A 24,276-nucleotide genomic window follows, 5' to 3' on the forward strand; every position below is an offset into this window, starting at 1 on the left:
GGTCAAGTAAGAGGACACATGGCAGTGTTAGAGATATGTGGTGAGCATACACCACATTTAATGTGGGTGAGCAAAAATGCACCCGAAAATATAAAGCAACCTAAACACAACATTCCAATTTGCATATACAAAGTCTTAATGTAATGAATGTCTTTAAGAATGCTGCAATCAAATTAATTATCTGCTAGTTCCTCTTAGTATTCCCTGTACAATTATTTTATCATATATCAAACATAAATGACGTGATGTTCTTTTTTTTCTCTGGCCAATAAAACGAAAGAAAGCCATGAAAAGAGATCCAATTTGACCTAAATGACTCCTAATTTGAGTTTTTAGTCTAATACTAAGTTATTTTTTAAGGTTGGAATAGGGTTTAAGTTTCTTCATTAAACACAGATTTTTAGTTCGTTGAGCAACTTATTATGGTCAATTAGGATACAATAAAAAGAGTGCTGGGAGGTTAATCATGTTGGATGAATGCTTTTGTGAGAAATGATCAGCGCATCGTTTTTCTCTTTATCCACACTCTTTTTGGTTTCTAGCAATCACATTGAATAAATCGTACGAAAATAACGAATAAAATTAAATAAAAATATGTAGCATAAGAAAAAGAGTGCGTAGTTGTCATTTTCTCGTTTCAGTAATAATATTAGATTCCTCTTGAATTTTTTGTCTAAGTGACTTGATTGATTTATAATATTGCTGTCTTATGCTAATTTGTCTTAATTAGCTACTATATGCATGCATTTTCATGTAACACCAAACACAACTTTGCTTGCTAATGGAAAAAAGGGTTCATATTGCATATCAAGAAGAGAAGTCTCACTACTTTTAAGTACACCCAACATTTGCTTGCAAGTTACACATGCATTGCAGCTAGTGGAGGATCTTGACCGTTTAACGTTAAATTTGTTTAAATATCAACATAATTAAGAATAACAATGTTTAGCAATTGTGGTCATGTCAATCCTATGATCCATAGCATGACAATATCACAGACATATAACAAATTGGTATAGTTTATGTTCTTAATTAGGACTATATTTGTGTATGTTAAAATAATTTTGGAGCTTGCAGTAAGATGGTCAACAAGATTCGCCACCTTTAATTAGAAATGAGTCCATTTCACATGGGAGGAGTATCAAGCGTTTCTTTTGGGCTCTCAGTAATCATTTCAAATGTTTTAGAAAAAAAATGAAACAACCAAATATTAGTTCACTGATGAGAACATGAATTAAAATAAATTATAAACCTAGCAAGGTTATAGTTTAAATCTGATTCTGTAAATTAATATTCTCCCAATTCTTGTGGAATAGGCCCTGTACTAGAGGCTTTAGAGCATATCCATGCATGTGGTTTATGTTGAGAATGAGTCCCACATTGATGGGCGGAGGAACCTTGCATGAACTTATAATAAGAGGTTGGGCTACTCCCCATATTGCTAATTGATTTTACGGTGGAACCTCAACTTTCTTCATGGTATCAGAGCAGGTTGTCCCACATGTGAAGTCAAATGGCCACACGCGCTTCACGTCATCCTATTGTGTTGTCCACGTGTTAGACTTGAAAATTAGCCACACATGAGGGGACGTGTTGAGAATGAGTCCCACATTGATGGGAGGAGGGACCTTGCATGAGCTTATAAGAGGTTTGGCTACTCCTCATATTGCCAATTAGTTTTATGGTGGAACCTTAACCTTTTTTGCTAATTAGTTTTATGGTGGAACCTCAACTTTCTTCAGTTTAGACTGTACGTATTATTAGCATAATCATACAAGAAATGCTGGTGTAAAATTAAAATAGCCCAGAAAATTAATTAAGGAAAACAAAGGACAATGATGTTTATTTATTTTTAACCTACTTTCCATTTAAAAGATGTACAAATACTAGGTTAGGCAAATCCATTATCCCCTTATTAAGAAATTGGGAAAGAGAACTTATACACACCATCTAATTGTCTGTTTTATCTGACTCTCAAGATTACCTTAAAAATTTTGCTAGCGACTATTGTCATGCGCGTGAGTGACTCTAGTATCTAGGCATTATAGAATCCAAGACCACACTTGCATGAAGAGATAGAAGTGAGAGTCACCAACTTGCCTGGACCGGTGTCCCAACCCCTCTTTATGATAATGGATATGAAATTTGAAACTCACTTCATAGATTAAATTTGATTTATCTTCTTCAACTTAATTTTGAATTGGGCACATGAACGTGAATTCGATCAAATTCTAAATTGGAATTGACGCTCAGTCATAACCAAAAGGGTGAAATTTGGGGGCACCAAGTAGGGATTATCTTGGTAGGTAGTCATTTATGGTGTTGAAGTTGATGGTATTGGTATGAGTCTTATAGATATGTGAGGAACGAGGGACCAAAGACTTGACAATTTGGCACAAATAATATATGGTGGCCTCAATACTTTCTTGAGAGGTCTGTTTCCTTAGAGGGGTCCATACTTATATATATAGGTCTGGTTATCCGAATTCGCTTTATTCGTGTGGTCATTCATCATCAATTATTAAAGCGTAATATTCTTCTTAAACTTTGGATCCCAAACCTTACCCACGTACACTACTTCATAAACCACATCTTAGCTCGACTATATATCACTTGCTCAATTAATACATTCCAAGCCGTGCTTACTTATTCAGCATATTTGTTTTGGTAGAAAACAAATTCATTCAATAGTTCTTGTTTATGAGACCTTTGATCTCAGAAATTCCCTCGTCCCGGCATTCAAACTAAAAAATGTGTCACTAAACCGAGTAAACAATGACGCTTGATTGATAATTTGATTACATCTAAGTAAGAGTTCGTGACCAATAAAAACATAATTCAGTGAGTAATTATGATATATAAACATTATCTGGAAAAGTTGAATTAGTCAATCCAGCAATGATGTGGAAGTGCTATCACTTTAAAAGCAAGCTATCATGGTAGAAATTTCATTAATATAGTCGATCAATCACGTAGTCTCCTAATTATTTTTTTGAACAATCACAAAGTCTTCGTGCAATATAGGTTGTTAAGGAAGTGTCTCATCTAAAGTTATTCCACAAATGTTTCGAGAAATATGTGAAATCATAGATTGGACAAAGATAAATTCATGTATGCATGCATGCCAAGGTACATATGATCCATATTGCTTTAAAATGGACATAAATTCATGTTGTACTTATTTAATTTGGTCTGTCAGCATATGATGATTGGGGAGATTAAATTAGAAAATAAAATGGACATAAATTAGCACTGTAATTTTCGTTTAATTACTCCATTTGTTTAATGCTCAAATTAATAAACCATTATTAACCTGCTTTTAGGTGCAGTGGACTGTGGGATCCGCTAATTATAACTTCTATGAATAGCACAACAAATGGAATGTTAAAAAAAGGAGTCACTTCTTAATACATTAATAGAGAGATCCATGAATAAAATACAAGGATCATATACAAACTACAAAAATGAGTTATCCATTTTTGAACTCTCCAAAATACACAATGTTTTTCTTTTTCATAAGAACAGATTGCGTTAAGGGTAGCAATTTTTACACTCTTTAATTATTTTAACTGTTTGAACTTCAAATTAAATATCTTTTAAACTTTTATGAACTTGCGTACAAAATTCTAAAATAGTGCACCAGCCTTTTACTAAAACGCTAGGAGGTGAGTTCTTACTGACTTATTATTATTATTATTATTATTATTATTATTATTATATAAGAAAGGACGGCATATATTTCATTGAAGCCATGAAAAGGCTAATTAGTACAAGGTAGATGAACATCCTCCTCAAGAAAGTCACAAATTATAGATGGAGGAGCATCTAACCAAGTACAATCATTACCACAATGGAGAGCAAAACGAGTTAATTGATGAGCAACTGAGTTAGCTTGGAGACGGATGTGGGCAACATAAGCTTCAGCGACGGTAGACAACATGTGCTTTACATCTTCTATAATAGGTCCGATGTGCGACATATTAGTAGAAGAGTCCTGCAACGCCAAGACGATATGAAGCAAATCACTCTCAAAGTCGATCATATTTAAACCCTATTCAATCGTAGTCTCAAGCCCAACTCTAATTGCCAGCGCCTCCGCTTGGATAGGAGAGAAAACATCTTCAAATATTCTAGAGACAGCACCCAAACATTTCCCCTCTGAGTCCCTAAAAACCACCCCTACACCACCCACCTTGTTTTCCTTATCCCATGCCCCATCCACATTAACCTTGATCTTGCTAGAAGGAGGGCACAACCACCTAGGTGTGGTAGACTAATCGTTAGATCGTGATGCACTGGTTGTAACTTTTCGAAAATCATGCCACCAATCCATCGCACTACCAACAACACTAGATGGGTTTGGGTTGAGATATTCTCCCCAGCACTTCACATTTCTAGTTGTCCAAATAGCCCAACATAGCATAAGAACACATTCAAAGTCAGATGGCTTAAGTTCCAGAGCCATTTGCAATGCCCATTCCTTCATCAAAGATTCTTTACAGTGAGTTGGTCACAGCCCCAAGGGAGAAGCCATCCAAATATATCACGCAAAAGGACATTGGAGCATAATATGCCTCGAAGATTCAACATTATTACCACATAAAATGCACAATGGGTCAACTGAGATTATTCTCCTGAGAAGGTTAACCCCCGTAGGGATTATATCAGAAAATACTCTCTAAGCAATCATTCTTACTTTGGGTGGCATTTTTGCCTTCCACAACTTACCTCATAATGCAGCGAAGGGGCTGCAATCAGAAGATGATGAGGAATTGAGAGAAGGAGGAGTAACCCACATACGAGCCACATGATAAGCACTATTGACAGTGAAAATTCCTTTTTTTATCATAGTCCATATCGGTCGATCCCTAGCATTTTGTCTGCTCAAAGGAAGGGTGCGTACAAGTTCAACCTTTTCAACCGATAAAAAAAAAATTTAATATCACCAAATCTCATTTAGCTTCACTAGTAATGAGATTGCTGACCATGGAAACATTACAATCTGCAAGTTTGGGGGAAAAGACCTGGAACGTAGATGGTTGATGGTTGAGGGATCCAACGGTCACCCCACACCTTGACAGAACTTACATTCCCTATCTGCCATCTTGACCCACGTTTGATCACTTCCCTTGATGCACAAATACTCATCAACACATAAGAAGCATTCGACCAGACCACAACTTCCATAAATGAAGATTGAGGAAAGTATTTTCCTTTTAAAGTCATTGCTATCAAGGATGACAGATCATGTATAATCCTCCACCCTTGCTTGGCGAGGAGAGCGAGATTAAAAGCAAAGAGATTACGAAACCCAAGGCCACCCTCAAGTTTAGGTAGACAAAGGTTGTTCCAGGCCATCTAATGAATTCTCCTTGTATTCTTAGATTCATTCCACCAATATGATGCCACTAACTGATTCAATTCATCACAAAAATATTTTGGGAGTAAAAAGCAATTAATGGTGTATAGTGGGATGGTTTGAGCTACAACCTTTACTAAAAGCTCTTTACCGGCAGCACTCAAAATTTTCCCTTTCTTGCCTTGAAGTTTCTTCCAAAGTCTCTCTTTGATATGATTAAAACACACCCCACGATTTCTTCCTACAAATGTTGGAAGCCCCAAGTATTTCTCATGTCTGTCAACTCTTTCCACTCCAATCAAAGCTGCTAGTAGGTTTTGGTCATTCCCCCTAATATTACAACTAAAACATATTGCACTTTTTTGTAGGTTAACCTGTTGGCCCGAAGCTCTCTCATAGCAAGCTAGAATTTTTTGAACCATCTCATAGTCCTCATTTCTAGCTCTACCAAAGATGAAGCTATCATCGGCGAAAAGTAAAAGGTTTATAAAATGGGCATTTTGGCACACTGAAATTCCTTGAATAGCCTCAACCCACTTTATATTTGCAATAAGGGCAGAGAAACCCTCTGTACAAAACAAAAACAGGTAAGGGGAAATGGGATCTCCCTTCTGTAAACAGAGACGAGATTACATAGCATCCTGGTGAATCGTTGATCAGAAATGAGTATGATGCAAATGAGACACACATCATTATCAAATTTACCCATCTTGAATTGAAACCCAATTTAACCATAACCTTCTCCAAATAGCTCCATTCAATCTTATCGTACTCTTTACTCATATCGAGTTTGAGCACAAAGAATCCCTTCTTCCCTATTCTTCTTTTATACATGAAAGTGGCAATTTCCGAAGCTAAAATTATGTTATCGGAAATGGCACAGCTGGGACAAAAGCATTTTGTTGTTGAGAAATAAGCTAGGGCTAGATCTTCTTTAACCGATTAGCTAACACATTTGAGATGATCTTATAAACAATGTTGCATAAGCTAATGGGTCTTAACTGACTCATGTCTCAAGCATATTTTTGCTTTGGGATAAAGACACATCAGTACCAACAATTGACCAACACTTTTGAAAAAATAGAGGGGACATAGCATCTGGGCCAAAAGATTTCGAGGGGTGCATTTGAAAAAGAGCAATCTGGACTTCGTCAGCAGTGAAATCACGATTGAGCTCAACATTCATTTATGATATTACCTTGCTTTTTGATGGCATCAATTATTTCATTGTCCAGATTCAGGCTGTGAGACCGCAATTCTATTATTTTGAAGTCTGAAATTAGCTTTTTGATGGAAGAAGCGGGTGTTACGATCCCCCAATTTGAACCATTGAACCTTTTATATATGTCTCCAATACGATTCCTTAGCAAGAATGAGAGAATTTAGCTGGTGCATCAATCCATGTCGCTCAGCAATAGAAACATCCGTATAGGGTTGGGAATCAATCGTTGTTAACTTGTCTCTAAACTTTCTCAATTTCTACAGGTCTTGCCTTGAATGTCTTATGTTACTAAGGATTAAGAGCCATACACGTAGCTTTAATCTTCTCACACACTTGGTACATTGGATACCCGACTACATTTGTCTCTTACGCCGACCGGATAACATCTTCGCACTCCTCATGCTGCGTCCACAACTCCTCAAATCGAAAAAGACGATGATTTCGTTTGAGGGCAATATGACTGAGCTCAAGAAGTAAATGAATATGATTTGACTTGCATGATTTAAGGTGAGTAACCTTAGAAATAGAAAACATATTTTTCCAGAAGGCAGTCATGCAAGCCCTATCAAGATGCTCCTTAATCCCTTACCTATGGTTATCTTCCATGTGAACGAATTACCAATGAACCCTAAGTCAAGGAGACGACAATCTGCTAACACCTTTTAGAAGGCCATAATTTGTCCCATTGGTCGTGTAGGGCCTCCATTTTTCTCCGTTGGCTTTAGGATCTCATTGAAGTCTCTAACACATACCCAATGAAGTATATTAACATCAGCAAGGTTTTGAAAAAGAGACTAGGATTATGCACAATCTGAAGTGTTTGGATATCCGTAAAAGCCAGTGAAACACCAATGTTCCTTATCACCTATATTGCCAATTTCAACATCAATGTGGTGAAGAGAAGATGACAATATATGCACTTCGATTTCCTCATTCCAAAGCAAACCAAGACCTCCAGATTTACCTCTGGAACTCACCCCCTAACAATGCGAGAAACCCTAACGCAATTGAACTTTTTTAATACGTTCGACACTACATTTGGTTTCACATAGGAAAACCAAATTGGGACATTTCTGCTTAATGAAACTCAACAGATCTTGAACTTTCCGAGGGTTCCCAAGCCCTTGGTAATTCCATACTATGATTTTCATTGTTTTCAGTGGGGCTGGAACTCGCTAGCCTCCACCAATTGTGCTTGAGTTTTGACCATTACATTGTTTTTACCCAACCATCCCATTCTCTCAGCTTCTTGCATTTCTTTGGAAGGGCTAACAAGCACCTCCATGAGATCACATTCTTGCCCAACCTTAGTATACTTCTGGAGTCTCGACACCTTTCTCCCATGTCCTCCACGCCCACGCTTACCACCACCACTACTGTTGATTATGGCGGAGTGTGAGAATTTACCAATAAAATTCACTACTTTCTGTCTTTTCTTAGGTTTGTGGAATTCATCTCGATTTTTCCTTTTAGAGGTGGCATCATTAACACAAACAGCTCTCTCATCAGTAGTAAGGATATCAGCTTCCACTTGGGAATGTAGAGAATCCTCCACCGTTTGAAAGGTATAAGGTAGGCTTTCCCCATTTTCTAATTCCATTATTCTTAACAGCCCACTAGGCACGTCCACCTTGCTTTTCTCAATATCTTTATTTTCAAATAGGCTTGCTAACATATCAGTAGCATTTGTGAAGGCCTAAGGTGGGAATTTTCTTGGATCAAACCAATTTTTCTCCAGAAACAATCCATTGACAGCAAGGGTAAGGGTCCCATTATGATAATGTGTCCTAAAACTGTTTAGATGGTCCATATTGCCCCAATCTAGTAAAGATACCTTTTGTGGCATACCCATCGATGCCTTAACACTTCTCGTACCATCCTTTAAGGCTATACCTATAGAGTTGGTCGCGTTGCACCCAGAAACGACAGAATGGGGTATAGCCTGAATATCAGAATTCCTACTACTCCTACTGATTTTTCCAGGCGCACAAACATGTACCTCCTTATCCACATCAGCATCATTGTGTGATGACTCCAATTCCCACCTCATCCTCCGCTGAACGTCATTGGCATCACCGGACACAAGATGAGGTATCTGGTTAGGGAAAATGCCTGTCGTAGCTTTTGGGATCCCCACTGCTCACAATTCTGAGTTGTATCGGTTCTCCCCATCTTTACTGATAAGGGCCTTCCACCGGCAGTTGGGGACATGGTTGAGCTGCCCACAGTTATAACAAAAATCTTTCAACTCCTCATATTTCAGGCGGAAGGTACGACTACCGTTAGTAGGACATGGCATAGTGAAATTCGTAAGGAGAGGCCTAGTAGTATTGAGATCCACTCTGATGCGAAGGAACCCACAAAACCCATTTACTGTTGGGTCCTCAACCTCCAGCACCGAATCGATTTTAGCCCCCAACATACGAGCATTCTTAACAGTACAATTATTCCTTAAGATTCCATGAACTTGAACCCAAAAAATGGCACAATTCCCACTAATTGCATCTAGCGATTGATAATGAGGCCAGAATGTAACAGTAAAGGGTGCACCTTTGATAAACCAGGGATTACCTTCCAAGATTCTTCTAGCCATTTTCTCGTCCCCCACCTGAATAAAGTAGACATTTGGTTTGGCTCTAGAAACCTTGATGTTACCCATTTTCCTCCATAGACTTCTAAGTATATCCTTCACTATCAGTTGGGAGGGCTCCACATTAGTGATGAGTAGACTCACCAGATGAACTGATTCTATAATTCTCTCTTCAAGATCCAAACTATCCTCAAAGGTGACTAAGAGATAGTCTATATACTTATCATTGATAGGGATATATGAAGAATCCATTCTCCCAAGCTTGGAACTCAAACCTTAATCATGGAAAAATTGAAATTAAATCGTACAAAAACCACACAGGGTCACAAATCTCGTAAAAAAAAATGCACTCAAGGAACCATATAAGGTCACCAACAACCGACACCTAATATAAGGTAGTCTTTCCTCAAAGCATATTTGTCATTTGTTTTGTTGATTTCTCGGTCGAAGACTCAGGCGTGAGAAAGAGATACATTTGTTTGTGAGTCACTAAAAGGTGGGGGGATGCAACACAAGGACTTCCCAGGGGGTCACCATCCTAGTACTACTCTCGCTCAAACGTGCTTAACTTTGGAGTACTGATGGGATCTGATGCATGTGAGTTGGACTTCCACCCCTCCTAATTGCCAATTGGGTGATTGAATCCCCCAATACCCTTAAATACTCTCTACCCCAAGCGCAATTAGTCAGGCTACAGTGAAAGAAAACAGAGCCTAGTTGCTTAATTGAGCCACAATTGCCTAACCCAGTGCCTGAGGTTGTATGATGTTAGGGTGACGTCAGCCTGTGTAGCCTCGTTCTCTCTCATTCAATCCCCCAAAAATGAAACCGGAGTGCGATGTGGTGTGAACTCCAGAATCCGCAGTGCAATGCGATGTTTTTTATGACGGTGACAATAGAATCGGACGACCGAGAGGTGAGGCCATCGGATCAGGGCCTCTTGTACCAAGTCCCGTTGCAGGCAAGCACAAAGTCGTCGACGGAAGAAAAGTCATTCTTCATCAAAGGGGGAGGAGGATGAGTAGATAATTTGCTGACAGCTGGTGATGCAGGTCTGCCTAAGCCAAAGGCAATGAATTCGAGTGACGCGTTGTGGTGGAAGGGCATAGTGGCCCTTTGTTTACAAATGTCACTCTGTTTGGAGCTCCTGCTTGATACATCAAGATAGAGGGGTTTCGAGAGAGAGAGGAAGACAGAGGGAATAGAGAAAACTAAAGACGAAGGAAAAGAGGGACAAAAGAGAGGGAAAATGTGGGGAGTTTCCAAAAGTGGAGATGCTCTCAGGCAATTACTATTCATAAAAAAATAGTAATTGCCTTTGTTTAATTGATGGAACAATTATTATCTTAATGGGGTGAACTTGCTATTATAGGATCACTTTGATAATTGTTCGCATGGTTTCTCTTCTGCCTTCGACATGATTCTTACTGCAAATCTACAATGCAAGTTAGTGGTCAATACTTGAACGGAGCTTTTTTTCTTGAGAGCACAAAAATTCCGCATGTATAATTGTTTTTTATAAGATAACATTTTTTTTTATTTACTTCCGATATTTAGGCAGACATTTTATATGTTATAAGATAAATGAATTAGCACATAAAAAAAAATCATTTATATTATAACAGATAAATTCGATGACGTGACTTAGAAAAAATATCTTGTTAGATAACAGTGAATATCATAGAAACCCAAATCGGGGGCCGCATGTGAGGGGGCAACAGTGGAAGATGCTTATTGGGGTCGGGACACCACAAATCGCGGGCCCCATGTGAGGGGTATCAATTGAACATGGTTCGAATTTTGATAATTTGATCCCCTATGAGGTGAGTGGCGTCAAAATCCATTCCCTAATCATTACTTCACCCACTAACCCTCAAAGTTAAAATTAAAAAAGTGAAATTCTTACATTAATTAACCAATTCATGGGCTTAAGTTGACATGTATACATGCCTCTGTCTCTTATTCGTTGGAAACACCTCACCATGTCACACTTGAAAACAAATATTCAAATAGTCAAATGCTTAAGTACATAATTAGTTAGCTAATGGATAAATCGTAGTAATGGTCTTCAATTATACTACGAGTTTAGTTTTCGTCCATCAAATGATTTAAGTACATAATTAGTTGGCTAATGGCTAAATCGTACTAAAGGTCTCTAAACTATACCACGAGTTTGATTTTCATCCATGAACTCTATTAATAGTTTCTCCTGTCCTCAAATTATGTCATTTGTTGCTCTAATAGTCATTTTTATTAATTTCGTCAACTTTTTCGTTAAGTTGAGGGCTAGAATAAAAATTTCATAAATAAAAAAATGAAATTTTCAAAAGAAAGACTTGGCTTCTCAAGGACTAAGGAGAAACGCCTCCTTAAATAACTCATGACTTATTCACAGAACTTAGTGCTTATGATCGGAATTTCTTAAGGATCGACTAAACGATCTTAGTTTTAATTGATATTTTGTAGATGCGATTTTTACATAGTGATTTATAATATGAACGGCTCCGATCATGATGAAATTATGTGAGTAGGCCATGAAGTATTTTGAGGAGGAACTACTTTTTAACCTTAAGTAGAGCTCTTCTCTTTTCAAATAAATTAAATTGTTTTTCTATATCCACTCATGCAATATAGAATTAAGTTGAAAGATGGAAGAAACTAATATGAGAGTTCAACGACGAAAACTAAACATGTGGTAAAGTTTAGGGACCTTTGCTGCCACGCACTTGCGATGCCTATAATATCTATTTTGTTTAAACCTTAAGGATAGTTCATGCTCAACATATACATATGCGAGGACGATAGTAAGTTCAATATCAGGCTGTGCTTTGTTGTGAGTAAATTAATGACAATTTATAAAAGTATATTGATGATATCTTATAGTTTTTTAATCTTATAAATTGATATTCTATTTTTTAGGGGAATTGTGTTAGGTCACAGGATGAGCCAATTGTAATAATTAAATATCGAACTCGACATTTGTGTGAGTAACACGTGAGATCAACAACTTATAAGTGGAGAGAAATATCGTTAAATTGTAATGTTAATGATAATAATACCCAATATGATGTTTGTCAACGAATATGTTGAGGTTTAGGCTGCAGGGGCATGGGTGGATGGAAATAGGGACCCAGGTGGCTTTAGGACCACCTAGAGGCCATAAAATATACTTGTGAAGGTCTTTTGAGAACCCTCTGAATGTTTGGTACGGGTCCCTTTTGTGCCTACTAAATGTTTGAAGTAATGCATGCTAAGCATATCTCAGCACTTTGCATCGACATCACTCAACAAAGTCTCTCTATATCAATTTCTCCCATGTTTAGTTTACCACATGTTTCGTGAGTAGTAGAATATATTTCGATCTGACAACACTACCACATGCTTAGTTTTAATTTTGATAGCATTCGACAAATTCTCTCTATATCAGTTTCTCCCATATGGTAAAGTGTTGAAACGAGATTGATTCGACATATGTCGATGTTTGCTCACATGTGGGTAACATGATTTTGGTGATGACAACAAGCCTAACAAATGTCGACAAAATGCAACAGTGAATAAATTTTGTACACTTTGCGCTCTATTTCTATTTGTATTAACACTAGAACCCCCAGAGATTCAAATTCGGAATTCGTAACTGTGCATAAGGTAGTATGGAAATTAACAAAATGAAATATATAAGTGGGCACTAAAATATTAATCCGAGTGCGTGTTGTGTATGGCCTCAAAGCGGGGCAAGAGATGAACCATGACCCGCACCCTTCCGACAAATCCCCGTTTCAACGGTTCCAGGTGGGGGACGTGTACGGGATATGACTAACACTTTCAAACTTTCTCCGTTTTACATGGATTTTCAGTCCCTCCATGGACACAAAACTATGCAGGTATAGTGGTGGTGCCCTTGGGGCTCCACCGCCACCAACACTGCCACTTTTGCTGCGGCCGCCACCATCGTTTTGGGTTGCTTTTCTTTATTATTATTTTTTTTGTTTCGGCACCCTTTGTTCATATTATCTTCTCCTTTTCTTTTTTCCTTTTTGACTTGTGATTAGCTCAAAGTAATAGTTAAGAATGTAAGGCCAAATGAAGAAAAGCAATTAAGAATGATTATTTGGACATAAAACATGCTAAAGCAAATAGTTTTTCATATATACGCTTGCTATTGTCAACTTGTGGACAACTTAATCCTTTTTTGTTTTGGAAATTAGTTGTTAAAATATTGCTAATCATCATTTCCTCCCCCAATTTTTCATGGATGCAATTTTTGTAAGTATTTTTTCTGTGATACTGTTTTTGTTTTATTTGAAGGGTCTATCGTAATTTAAATTCTTCTAGCATTGACCATTTGGATTTACTCCTCCAAGGATTTGTTGCATGATGGTGCTAACCCTACCTTACGGAAACAGTCCAATGGTAATTTCATAAATTTGTTTATATAATGCGACTTGTCGGCAAAAAAATTATCCACTAATCAAAGTTTTAAAAGACGTTAGACGCTATTTAAGTGGTGGTCTAGGGCTTAGAACCTAGGCGGCGGCGGGTTGAAGCCTAGCGCCTAGACATCTAGCGAGGCTTAGGCGGAGGGCTAGGTGGGTTAGACGGACTTGGCGGATTTAATTAAATTTATTATATATTGTATAAATAAGTGTCTTCTCATACTTAAAAAATAAATAATTGCATTAGGATACACAAATTACAAAATAGAATTACATATAGATTATAAAGTATTAGAACATAATGAAAATATGGGAAACATGCATGTAATGTGTGTTAATCTAAGTTTTCATTAAGTCTATTACAATTTATTGAAAAAAAAAATAAAATGCAAAATAAAAATTATTTATTTTCTGTTTAAGAGAGTCGCGATTTAGACGGGTGTCTAGACAGATCTTGGTGTGTTAGACGTAAGCAAGTCCAAGCGCATTTTCCTAATTTTTCAAAAGCCTAAAAATTAATATTGTAAGGGTGTTCAAAGGAGAATTAGATATAGGGGACAGTATTGAGGTACTTTTGACCCAACGTTTTTTTCAAGAAGACTGAAAAAAGAAATCGTGATTAACGTGAAGAATAATGAATATATGACTCGAAAGATTTTTCTATTTAGTAATACAAAATATGAATATTACGACGAATGAGATGTAAGGAGAAAGATTGTAGCATAAAATTTGAGATAACAATTAGATCGGCTGGGAAGGAATAAAAGCATGTCCAAAATATACAAGAACCGAAGATTTCACAGGTGAATATAATCCTATATTTATACACATATACATATACATATACACACACACATATACATATAATATGATTATATCTAATCAATCATGAAATTCAATAAAGTAAATGGAAAACGGGGTTAGTGGTGAGGTGGGACCAAGTAGCAATAGTGGGCCGCTCTCAGCCGTCCGATCGAAAGGTGCAGGCGATATGTTTCGATCATGAGGCGGCGGGTGGTGTGGTTTGGAGTTCTTCACTTCATGCGCGCGTGTTTCCTTTAAAAGCATGCGGGAAGCCGATCGAGTGAGCCGAGTTGGTCCTCAAGACTTGCCTGCGATACGGCAGCGTTTTACAGAGTAAACGAAAAGCACAAAATATCATAATTCAATGGGCCTCCATTTTATCACTGGTTGGATAGATTGGGCGGCCCACGGTAAATAAAAACTTCCTTATCTTTGTCGGAGACTATTTATTGCTCAGTATCAATTGCGTATCTGGAGAGTGAAGCTCACGCTCCTCTGATTGAAGATTTGGGTTGACAATGTGGGGTAGAAGAGTGAGAGTGAGAGTGGCTGTGGGAGGAAAGAAGCACCGAGAAATACAATTTCCAAATCGGAAAATTTGAAGTGAAAAATTCGTGAAAAATTGTACGGATTAAATATCTGTATTTTATAATTAAATAACTGATAACGACTAAACGATGTGAGTATGAGAAGAAGAGTCAAGATAGTAGACCATGAATGTAAAAATAAAAAGGTAGCTAAAATTCTTCTTTGTAGTTCGTCATTTGACAGCTTTATTCATGAACCATTTAGAGAGCTATTATCAGTAGAAAGTCATTCTGCACTCATCTTTAGTGTTATTTTTCTATTTTAGTGTGCCAGTAACACACCATTTTATATACATTTTTGTTTTATTTATCAATTATTTGAATTGGTACTATTTGCATCCTAGAAACGTAATTATTTATGCGAATCCTCTAATGCTTCAAGAAGATATTGATGGATTGGAAGGTGAAATTACGCATCTCAGAATTCGAAATAGCCTGTTTTCCATTGGAGCTACTAAAGCCCCTGGTCTTGATGGGTGTCCAAGAAGACTTGCTGCTTAGACAGCTCACACTCTCACTATCAGGGTGGACTAATTTGGTTCAAGCTGTTGCTTCTTCTCTTTCGGGAAATGCTATGCAAACCGTCAAGTTTCCAGTTGCCTCCACATGTGATCAACTTGACCAGCTTAATAGAATTTTTTTGTGGGGCTCCATTCAATTCAAATAAAAAGTTCGCCTAAATCAGTGGGTGGATTAGGCCTCAAGAATATGCGTAGTATGAACTCTGTCTTGCTTGCTAAGAATTCTTGGAGGGTGATTCAACAGGATGATGGACTTGGGGTGCATACGTTATGGGATAAATATCTAGCACGAGGGAATAAACATTTGTTTCGTATTGCTTTGTGGAAGTGCGCTTCTAGTACTCAGAAAGGCTTCATTGATGTTGCTCGGTTGTTGAAAAAATGTTTTCTTTCGCGTATTGGATCTAGTGAGAATATGAAATTTTGGAATGACCATTGGTCAAATTGTGGGTCTCTTCTAAAATTTTCTCTTCCACGACTGTTGCCAACTGTGCTTAGGTCGACTGTGGTTGATTTTTGCTATGGTGAGAATTGGGATACATAAAGTTTGCTCCATTTCCTTCCCAAAATAATTGTGTATAAAACTGTCAATATTCTTGTGGATAGTATTGGTGGCTCATCAAACAAGTGTACATGAAATAAACTAGTGATGGTAACTTTCTTGTGAAGTTTGCCTATGTGTTGGACCTAGGCGCTAATATGAATATCAAGTGGCGACGAAGCTTTATCTGGGGGTTGCATTTTTCTCCTAAAGTGCTTTTCTTTGGCTTGTGTTGCTAGACAAATTATTGACCATGCTCAATGAGATAGACGGGGTTGCCTACAGATTCTTCATGTGGCAAATATGATGGTTTGTTATTTTGAATCAATTATTTACATCTTTATAGATTGCTCATTTGCTGCTAAAGTTTGGAGAGGTTTCCCTGTTCTTGATCAAATTTTGATTGATGCATGTACTATTAATAGTATCTTCAAATGAGATGTTAAATTGTCTAAATCAGCAATAATGGTAACAAAAGACAACATTTATGTTTTCCAACCGAGAAGTCAAATCTGATATGGCATGACATGGATTCACATATCTCTCATTTCCTGCCAAATTTGACACCACCTTCAGATTTTTTTAATTAATTATTAAATGCTTTTTATTATTTTTTTATTAGTTTAAAGCATTATCCTTTTGTTTCTTTTCATTCCCAATGCTAAGAAAATACATATGAATTATTATTTTATGTTTAAAATTTAACATATCGGTTGGAGAGCAAAAGTTTAAAAGATGTCAAAGTACCACGTAAGTCTTCGATAGTTTGGAATGGAGACTTAATTTTTGAATCACTTGCTAGTTTTTGTAGCACTGGCGAAATAAAAGTATTTTTGAACAGGATATTGCTCTCTGTAATGATCCCAAATCTGTTATTGTTACCTAGATGAAAGATTGGCTTTGGGGCAAGATGGTTTCCTCCATAAAGCCCTTGCGAACACATACTTTTCTTCATTAGGAACATCTTTTTTATCGCCAGTTGTTAGTTGCAATTATTATTTGGATGTCATGGTCTCGTGATATTCTTATATAATTTTTCATTTCCTTTTCGGTTTTTGCCCCATTGTCAAAAAACAAAAAAAAAAGAAAAAAAAAAGAAGAGGAATTGCAATAAGTGAAAGTACACCGAGTTTAAATTTTCTTGTATTATTTTTGGTGTGAAAGTGATTAGAATATCTCAGCCGTTGAAGAGGCTATAAAAGGGGAGGTGCATTGTTTAATGGAGTCCCTCAGTCCTCTCTGATCGGATCAACGTCTCACTCGCTTCTTCGCTTTGATCTCCCAATTCTCTGTCACCCCAAGAATCGAATCGTTATTGGAATACAGGGAATTGGGGAGCTTCGTCTCTTTCACCTCTGCCCTTTTACACACTTCCTCTCTCCTCTGCCTTCTCCATCTCCTTCTCTCTCTAAATCCAACGGAGAAGAAAAAGAGGAATTCCAAAGCAAAATATATATTTATTGCTTAGTTTATATGCATTTACTAGAATAAGAGCGAAAAGGGTCTTTTCTTCTTCAACCTCTGCCAGCACCTCTGAAGCACTTTCTCCATAAGTGATTGTGATTTTTTTTGCTTTTTTCCTGCTTTTGAGGGCTCCTCGCCGTCTTCGTGTTCGGCACTCTGACCAAATTGGTGGCGCATTAAAGTCTGGCTTTCTTCACAAGTTACACAGCAGCAGCAGCTACCTAGAGAGAGAGAGAGTAAGAGAGAGATCTTTAGCTGCAGATTTTGTTGTTAAATCATTTCAAAAGCATTTAAGGCCACTCAATCTCTCTGCCAATTCGTGGAATGGAGAATTCTTAAAAAACCCAACTCCCTCATCAACCTGCAAATAAATTACAAGTCCCTCTCTATTTCCACTGCCTAAAAGAGCAGAGTCATAGATCGAGAGAAAGTGACATTTCAAGCAAGGTATGGGATTTTAACCAAAATTTTGTAATCCGGGTTTTCTTTTTTGTACTTGAATTCTGTGAAAGTTCCAATCTTTTTTAAATTTTGGAAGGAATTTACTTCTGGGTTTTTGGATCTGGGGTTCTTATTGGCTTTCGTTTTCTGGGGGTGCGTTTTGATTTTAGTATTTTTTTTCTTTTGAACTCTTTTGTTTGTCTTATTTACTGTCTTTATGCATGTTTCAGATCTACCAGGATTTAGTTCAGACGTTGCGTTTCGAGAACAATGTTGGCTCAGAAGCAAGCAGAGGAAGCAATAGTCTCCAATGACCATGAAGCAAAAGAAGAACATGTCCAAGAAAACGATGAGGAAAATACCTCCATGTTTAATGTTAAGAACTTCCTCTGGCATGGCGGCTCTGTCTGGGATGCCTGGTTCAGCTGCGCTTCCAATCAAGTAAACCCATGTCCAAAAAAGTACTTTCTCGATTTGTTGTTTCACAAAGTTTCTGATTCTAACAACTTCTGGCTTTGGCAGGTGGCACAAGTGCTTTTGACACTGCCCTACTCGTTCTCTCAGCTGGGGTTACTATCCGGAATCTTACTGCAAATTTTCTACGGAATCGTCGGAAGTTGGACGGCTTATCTGATCAGTGTGCTCTACATGGAGTACAGAAGCCGGAAGGAGAAAGAGAACGTTAACTTCAAGAACCATGTCATCCAGGTTCGTCGTGGTATCCACTAAAGCGAAAGTATGCGAGATAAAATGAACCAAAATTAAAATTCCATGTTTTTTGTTGCAGTGGTTTGAAGTTCTTGATGGGTTACTTGGCCCTTACTGGAAAGCCTTGGGGCTTGCTTTCAACTGCACTTTCCTCCTTTTTGGATCTGTCATCCAGCTTATTGCTTGTGCCAGGTGATTTTTTCTACTTACTTCACTATATTTTTTACTTTCAAATCCTGCAAATCTCACCTGGGTTTCGTCTGATTTTTACTGCTTTTTGATTGGGAGCAGTAACATATATTACATCAATGACAATTTGGACAAGAGGACCTGGACCTACATATTCGGAGCTTGCTGTGCCACCACAGTTTTTATACCTTCTTTCCATAACTATCGGATTTGGTCTTTTCTCGGACTTGGAATGACCACTTACACAGCCTGGTACTTGACCATTGCAGCTGTTGTTCATGGCCAGGTAATAAATCCCTCTACTAAACTTACGACACCTGTGATGTCACGTTAGTGGTAAAACATATCACGCACTACTCAAGCATAACTCAAGCATATTACGAACTATCATGTGTATAATTAATGATTGATTAGAGATACCGTCACGTTAGTTTGAGATGTCCGAACAACGGTATCGCAACTCACTTTACAAAATGCTTGTTTTCTTTTTACGTTTTTAGTAAAAATAAAAGGGAAAGTTATATGCTTTTTGGTGAAATTGCTGTGCAGGATGAAGGTGTGACACACACAGCTCCAACAAAGCTAGTGCTGTATTTCACCGGAGCCACCAACATACTATACACGTTCGGTGGGCATGCTGTTACTGTGTAAGCTTTCTCCTCCTATTTTTTTTTTTACCCTTTCCTCCTGCTGTTTCACTTGTTTCTACACGGCTTCTCTCTGCAGCTTTTGCCGGCATCTCGGTTTTCGAGATCCACAGACAAAATCATCCTATCTAATCTTTTGGTTTGCTCTTGGATAAACAACTTTTTTATTTACCCCCCACTCCAAATCCCCATTTTCTCTAGGAAAATTGCAACGTAAATTAATTGGTCCCTACCTATCTCCCATGTTTTATTTTACCAACAGAGAATCCATGCTCCATTGTTCAACAAGGAGGTGTTTTAAACTGTTGTAATTAACGGAAAGGGATATTCAAATTTGAGTACGCTAAAATGTTCTAATTAAAGAAAATGAAAATTTGAACTTAAGTACAACACCAATCACACTGTTTTACTAGCTCAAGTGATCACTCATTTTTCAGAGTTTTGTGGTTATTTGTCATGTAGTATTATTTTAAGATAGAGATGAGGAAATTTGATTATTTAGTTGCATAACAGCTATAGAAAGAAAGATGTGACCTTGGGGGGGCCTTTGGTCAATTTTCTTGGTTTTTATTTTTTAAAATTATGTTCACCTCTGTGCATGTTGACCTTTTAATATTAATAAAATTAGAGTAAAAGTATTAGTGAAATCTAAATCCTTTTTAATGTGAAGGGAATCTGATCAGTGAATTGTGGGGGGATTTTTACTTTTATTTTTGCAGGGAAATTATGCATGCCATGTGGAAGCCACAGAAATTCAAGTACATTTACTTGTATGCCACACTGTACGTTTTCACACTAACAATTCCTTCTGCTACCTCTGTCTACTGGGCTTTTGGTGATGAGCTCCTCAACCACTCCAACGCTTTCTCTCTCCTCCCCAAGAACGGCTGGCGTGACGCCGCCGTCATACTCATGCTCATCCACCAGGTTCGACCTCAATCATTCCATACACTAATTCTTCAAAGAAAATGATTTCCGCACATGCATGTTTGTTACAATCCTTTGGTTTCAATTCAAAGGCCAGAAAAAGGCGTGTGCGGGGATATAAAAAAGGTGTACGGAAATAACTTGCCTTACATTGAGCTGACATTTTTTTTTGGGGGTACTGTTTTGCAGTTTATAACATTTGGGTTTGCATGTACACCATTGTACTTTGTGTGGGAGAAGGTGATTGGCATGCATGACACAAAGAGCATTTGCTTGAGGGCACTTGCTAGGCTTCCAGTTGTGATCCCAATTTGGTTCTTGGCTATAATCTTCCCCTTCTTTGGGCCCATCAACTCTGCCGTTGGGGCTCTCTTGGTTAGCTTCACTGTCTATATCATCCCATCTCTAGCTCATATGCTCACCTACAGAAAAGCCTCTGCCAGACAGGTAAATATATCCTCCTAAAAGCAACTCCGATTGGTCATATCATGTTATGTTACCGTCACAGACAGTTCAGATTCCGCCGAACTTGTAACCCTTGGTTATCATGTAAGGTCACGTAGTCGTACCATCACGCGCGAGGGTCTTTGTAGTGGCAACACATGTAGTTTCCTCCATTGAGTTGAGGACATATCGTGATTGATCATGTCACAGTAAACTTGTAAACCCTAGGTTATAATGTTACTGTTACGTAGTGCTACTATCACAAGACAAATAATTAAGTGGTTTGTCTAGTGGCGACTAGTAGTTATCTTGATTGAATGGGGGTATATTAGTCATTGTAGTTTTGAGTGGGCACCTCCACCAGGACACACGATGGGGATACCCACATTTCAGTAGTTGCAGTGGGGATGAGAGGGGCAGCAAGTGTACAAAGATCATTTAATACTTGGATTTGGAAATGTTAGGAGAAGAATTGAGATAGGTGGGCAGTCCTTTTCGTTTAGTTATATGCTACAGTTGGGAGAGTTGTACCTCTGCCTTCCGATGAGCTGTTTGATTGATTAGGTCTTTTTTTCTTGAATTTGGATGGGGACGTCCGATTCAATTTGAGTATTCTGGATTGCTTGGTCTTTAGGCTCCGGACAATGAAATCCAGAGTGGTTCTCTGTCCTCTTTTTCCTCTCCGTTAGGTCAGTTTGGTGCTGACTTTGGTCCAAGTGAAAAGACAGAAACTTGAAAGAAAAATGAATCTAGTCTTCACAGTATTGTTTTCAAGGATTCTAAACTAAACCCAAAAATCCTTATTCCAAAGACTTATTCGTCTGAGATCTTTTACAGTATTATATAAAAGACTTATTCGAAAGACTTATTTGTCTGAGTTTGATTCACGTACGTAACACTTTCTGTAGTAATGTGAGTATGAGAGTTGTGAGAATCATATTCTATAAGAATCAAAAGTACGAGACCATACAACTTTTTAACCGTAAGAAGCCGAGCAGTGTTCTTTATTTAAAACGAAGGTTTATTGATTTGGGTTAATTTTTTTACTGTGCTTTTGCAGAATGCTGCAGAGACGCCACCCTTCTTTCTACGAAGCTGGACTGCCATGTACGTAATCAACTCCTTCATTGTGCTGTGGGTTCTGGTGATTGGGTTCGGGTTCGGTGGCTGGGCCAGCATGACCAACTTTGTGAGACAGGTCGACACATTTGGGCTGTTTGCCAAGTGCTATCAGTGCAAGCCTCCAAAACCACCACTAGCAGCCGCAGCTCCTCCCCATCACTAAATCTTCACTTCCTCCAAAACCCTCACTCTCACCACTCAGAAAATTCTCGGTCTTCATATTTGTACCATACACGGGGAAGTAGTAATATTTCCCCCTACATGTCATGTGTGCTGGATTTTGCTTTGTATTATTTTTTTTCTATATTTTTTTTGTTAAATTAGTTATAAAATAGTGTGTTGAGTTGTGATGATTCCATTCCTATCAAAGCAAACGTTAATTAAATCAATATATATATATATATATATATATATAAATATGTATGTTTTTAGACATTTTCCTTCATCTTTTTGGATTTTTCTACTCGATATCATCGACTGGATTAAGATTGTCAAAATTTAACCATGCAAATTTGGTTGTTGAATTAATATACCGTTGCGTTATTTTCTTTTCCGGCTTCTGTTTCTCAGCTTCTTTTGTGGGATATTGTAAGATTTTGTTGTCCCTCATGGCTTTCAATTGCCATTATTGCCAGCATGTTTCCAAAGTGCCTTGTAAAACGGCAACGTTATGGGCCTTGTCTGGTTTTCGTTTCCACGTGGCTTGATGATCTAAAGAGCTGTATGTGGACATGTTCTAATGGCTCCCATTGACCTTAGATTCCGCTTTAAGGGAGAATGGAGCGTGGACCCGCCCCACTTGCACATGGGTTGCACGTGGATTCTCCTATATCACGTGCCATTCTTTACTTCTTAGTATTTTATCCTTCATGTTACTTGTGAACATTGAACCATGCATGGTCGCTCTAAAAGACTCATGCTCGATCAACCTTCTTAGCGACTGAGAAATTTACGTGTAAAGAGATGTCACGGTCAGTATTTCAATTTTCAAGTCAGTTATGCATTGTATTGTGATTTGTTTTACCGCTTCTATATAATAGTGCATGATCAGTTTCAAATACCATTACAATGACATATCATCTTGTTGCATGATGACGTCATACATCAGAATCTCCTCTTCATGTTTGGTTTCAAACTTCTGTCTTATGAGCAAATATCAATTGAGGTACATAGATATAGTTGCAACATAGACCCTTTAGTAGCAACTTGGTCTTAACAAAGGAATGATCTTTATGTCCAGCTAGGTCATCCCATTAGAGAGGAATAAGGGAAAGGAGAGACGAGAAGATAAAAGGAAAGCAGAGAAAAAGAAATTTCAGAAATGGAGGTAGGGTATGTGAGGACTATAAAATACTAGGAGATTATTCTGAATAAAACTTTATGCTTCAACAAAGCACATTCCATCACATCCATACTTATGAAGAGTCTTATTCGTTCCCGCTCGATCGATACCAATTTACTTGGGAAACAAGGCATCACAAATCAGAATTGCATCAAGGACCGAGGGCAAGTATGTGACTTGTTTCAATGGCGTCCTATACGAAGTTGTTGTGAGAGAAGTTATCCAAAGGAGGCAAATTTGTATTGGATGGGTCAATAGTTTGAGCATGTGTTGAAATATCTCACATTGACTATATTATTGAGAAAAGAAAAGTTTAAATAATCCAACTCCACTCCAACTAATGCCGAAGCCTTTCGTGATAAAAACTTTGTAAAGATAGTTCACGTTTCTACAAAATATTAGGACATAATAGTTCAAATTGTTGATTTAATTTGTGATTCCAGCTTAACACAAATTCTAGACAAGGTGTATCCAAAGCGATTAAATTATTATTTCTCAATACTATCTGAAAATTCTCTTTCAATGTGAAGTACTATCATACAATGTGAAGTACCTTGTGCTCCCTATTGGCCTTAGGGCAAGGGCTCGAGACCCCTCAAAACGATGATTTGGCCTATTGATATTTTTGTGGTTCTAGTGGTGAAGGGTTAGAGGCTAAGATTCTAACTTTTAAATGGATTTCACGCAGTCCCAAGACTTCGGTTGGGGCTAGTTTGACCTTGCATGTTACATAGGCTTCAATTTGGACCAGGCAAACTTGATTGGGTTAGAAGTTGTTTTTTCCAGTTGAGGCAAAATTATCAATTTGTTTAGGCCACAAGGCTCCCATTAGATATGCTTTTAGGGCACAATCAAATTGAACCTTTTGTCTATTGAGTGTTGGATTTAACCTAAAATTTGGAACACAAATAAAACTTTACATATCAAATTTGGGT

At 37.7% G+C, this 24,276-nt stretch overlaps 2 protein-coding genes across 3 annotated transcripts; one reads left to right on the forward strand and one right to left on the reverse strand.

The window, feature by feature from the left end:
• Positions 1-8,721: 8,721 nt before the first annotated feature.
• On the reverse strand, positions 8,722-9,423 carry LOC137722075 (uncharacterized). Its single transcript, XM_068461061.1, has one exon. The coding sequence runs from the start codon at positions 9,421-9,423 to the stop codon at positions 8,722-8,724; it is 702 nt and encodes a 233-aa protein (XP_068317162.1).
• A 7,854-nt stretch (positions 9,424-17,277) lies between these two features.
• LOC137722366 (auxin transporter-like protein 2) lies at positions 17,278-22,434 on the forward strand. 2 transcript variants are annotated; one of them, XM_068461352.1, is made up of 9 exons: positions 17,278-17,968; positions 18,193-18,403; positions 18,485-18,670; positions 18,750-18,862; positions 18,962-19,145; positions 19,409-19,506; positions 20,226-20,433; positions 20,623-20,880; positions 21,938-22,434. In XM_068461352.1, exons 2-9 carry the CDS (start codon positions 18,233-18,235, stop codon positions 22,160-22,162), a joined length of 1,443 nt encoding a protein of 480 aa, XP_068317453.1. In that variant the 5' UTR covers positions 17,278-17,968; positions 18,193-18,232; the 3' UTR covers positions 22,163-22,434. The 2 variants fall into 2 exon arrangements, with proteins under 2 accessions (XP_068317453.1, XP_068317454.1); XM_068461353.1 differs by having other exon boundaries at positions 17,278-17,757.
• The last annotated feature ends 1,842 nt before the right edge of the window (positions 22,435-24,276 follow it).

Source organism: Pyrus communis, chromosome 17 (genome assembly GCF_963583255.1).
Source record: "Pyrus communis chromosome 17, drPyrComm1.1, whole genome shotgun sequence".
Taxonomy (NCBI): domain Eukaryota; kingdom Viridiplantae; phylum Streptophyta; class Magnoliopsida; order Rosales; family Rosaceae; genus Pyrus; species Pyrus communis.

Coding starts and splice junctions, on each gene's coding strand:
- LOC137722075 (XM_068461061.1), bottom strand. CDS start 9,423: ATGGATTCTTCATATATCCCTATCAATGATAAGTATATAGACTATCTC.
- LOC137722366 (XM_068461352.1), top strand. CDS start 18,233: ATGTTGGCTCAGAAGCAAGCAGAGGAAGCAATAGTCTCCAATGACCAT. Junction 19,507..20,225: donor GGTGGGCATGCTGTTACTGT/GTAAGCTTTCTC, acceptor TTATTTTTGCAG/GGAAATTATGCATGCCATGT. Junction 20,434..20,622: donor TACTCATGCTCATCCACCAG/GTTCGACCTCAA, acceptor ACTGTTTTGCAG/TTTATAACATTTGGGTTTGC.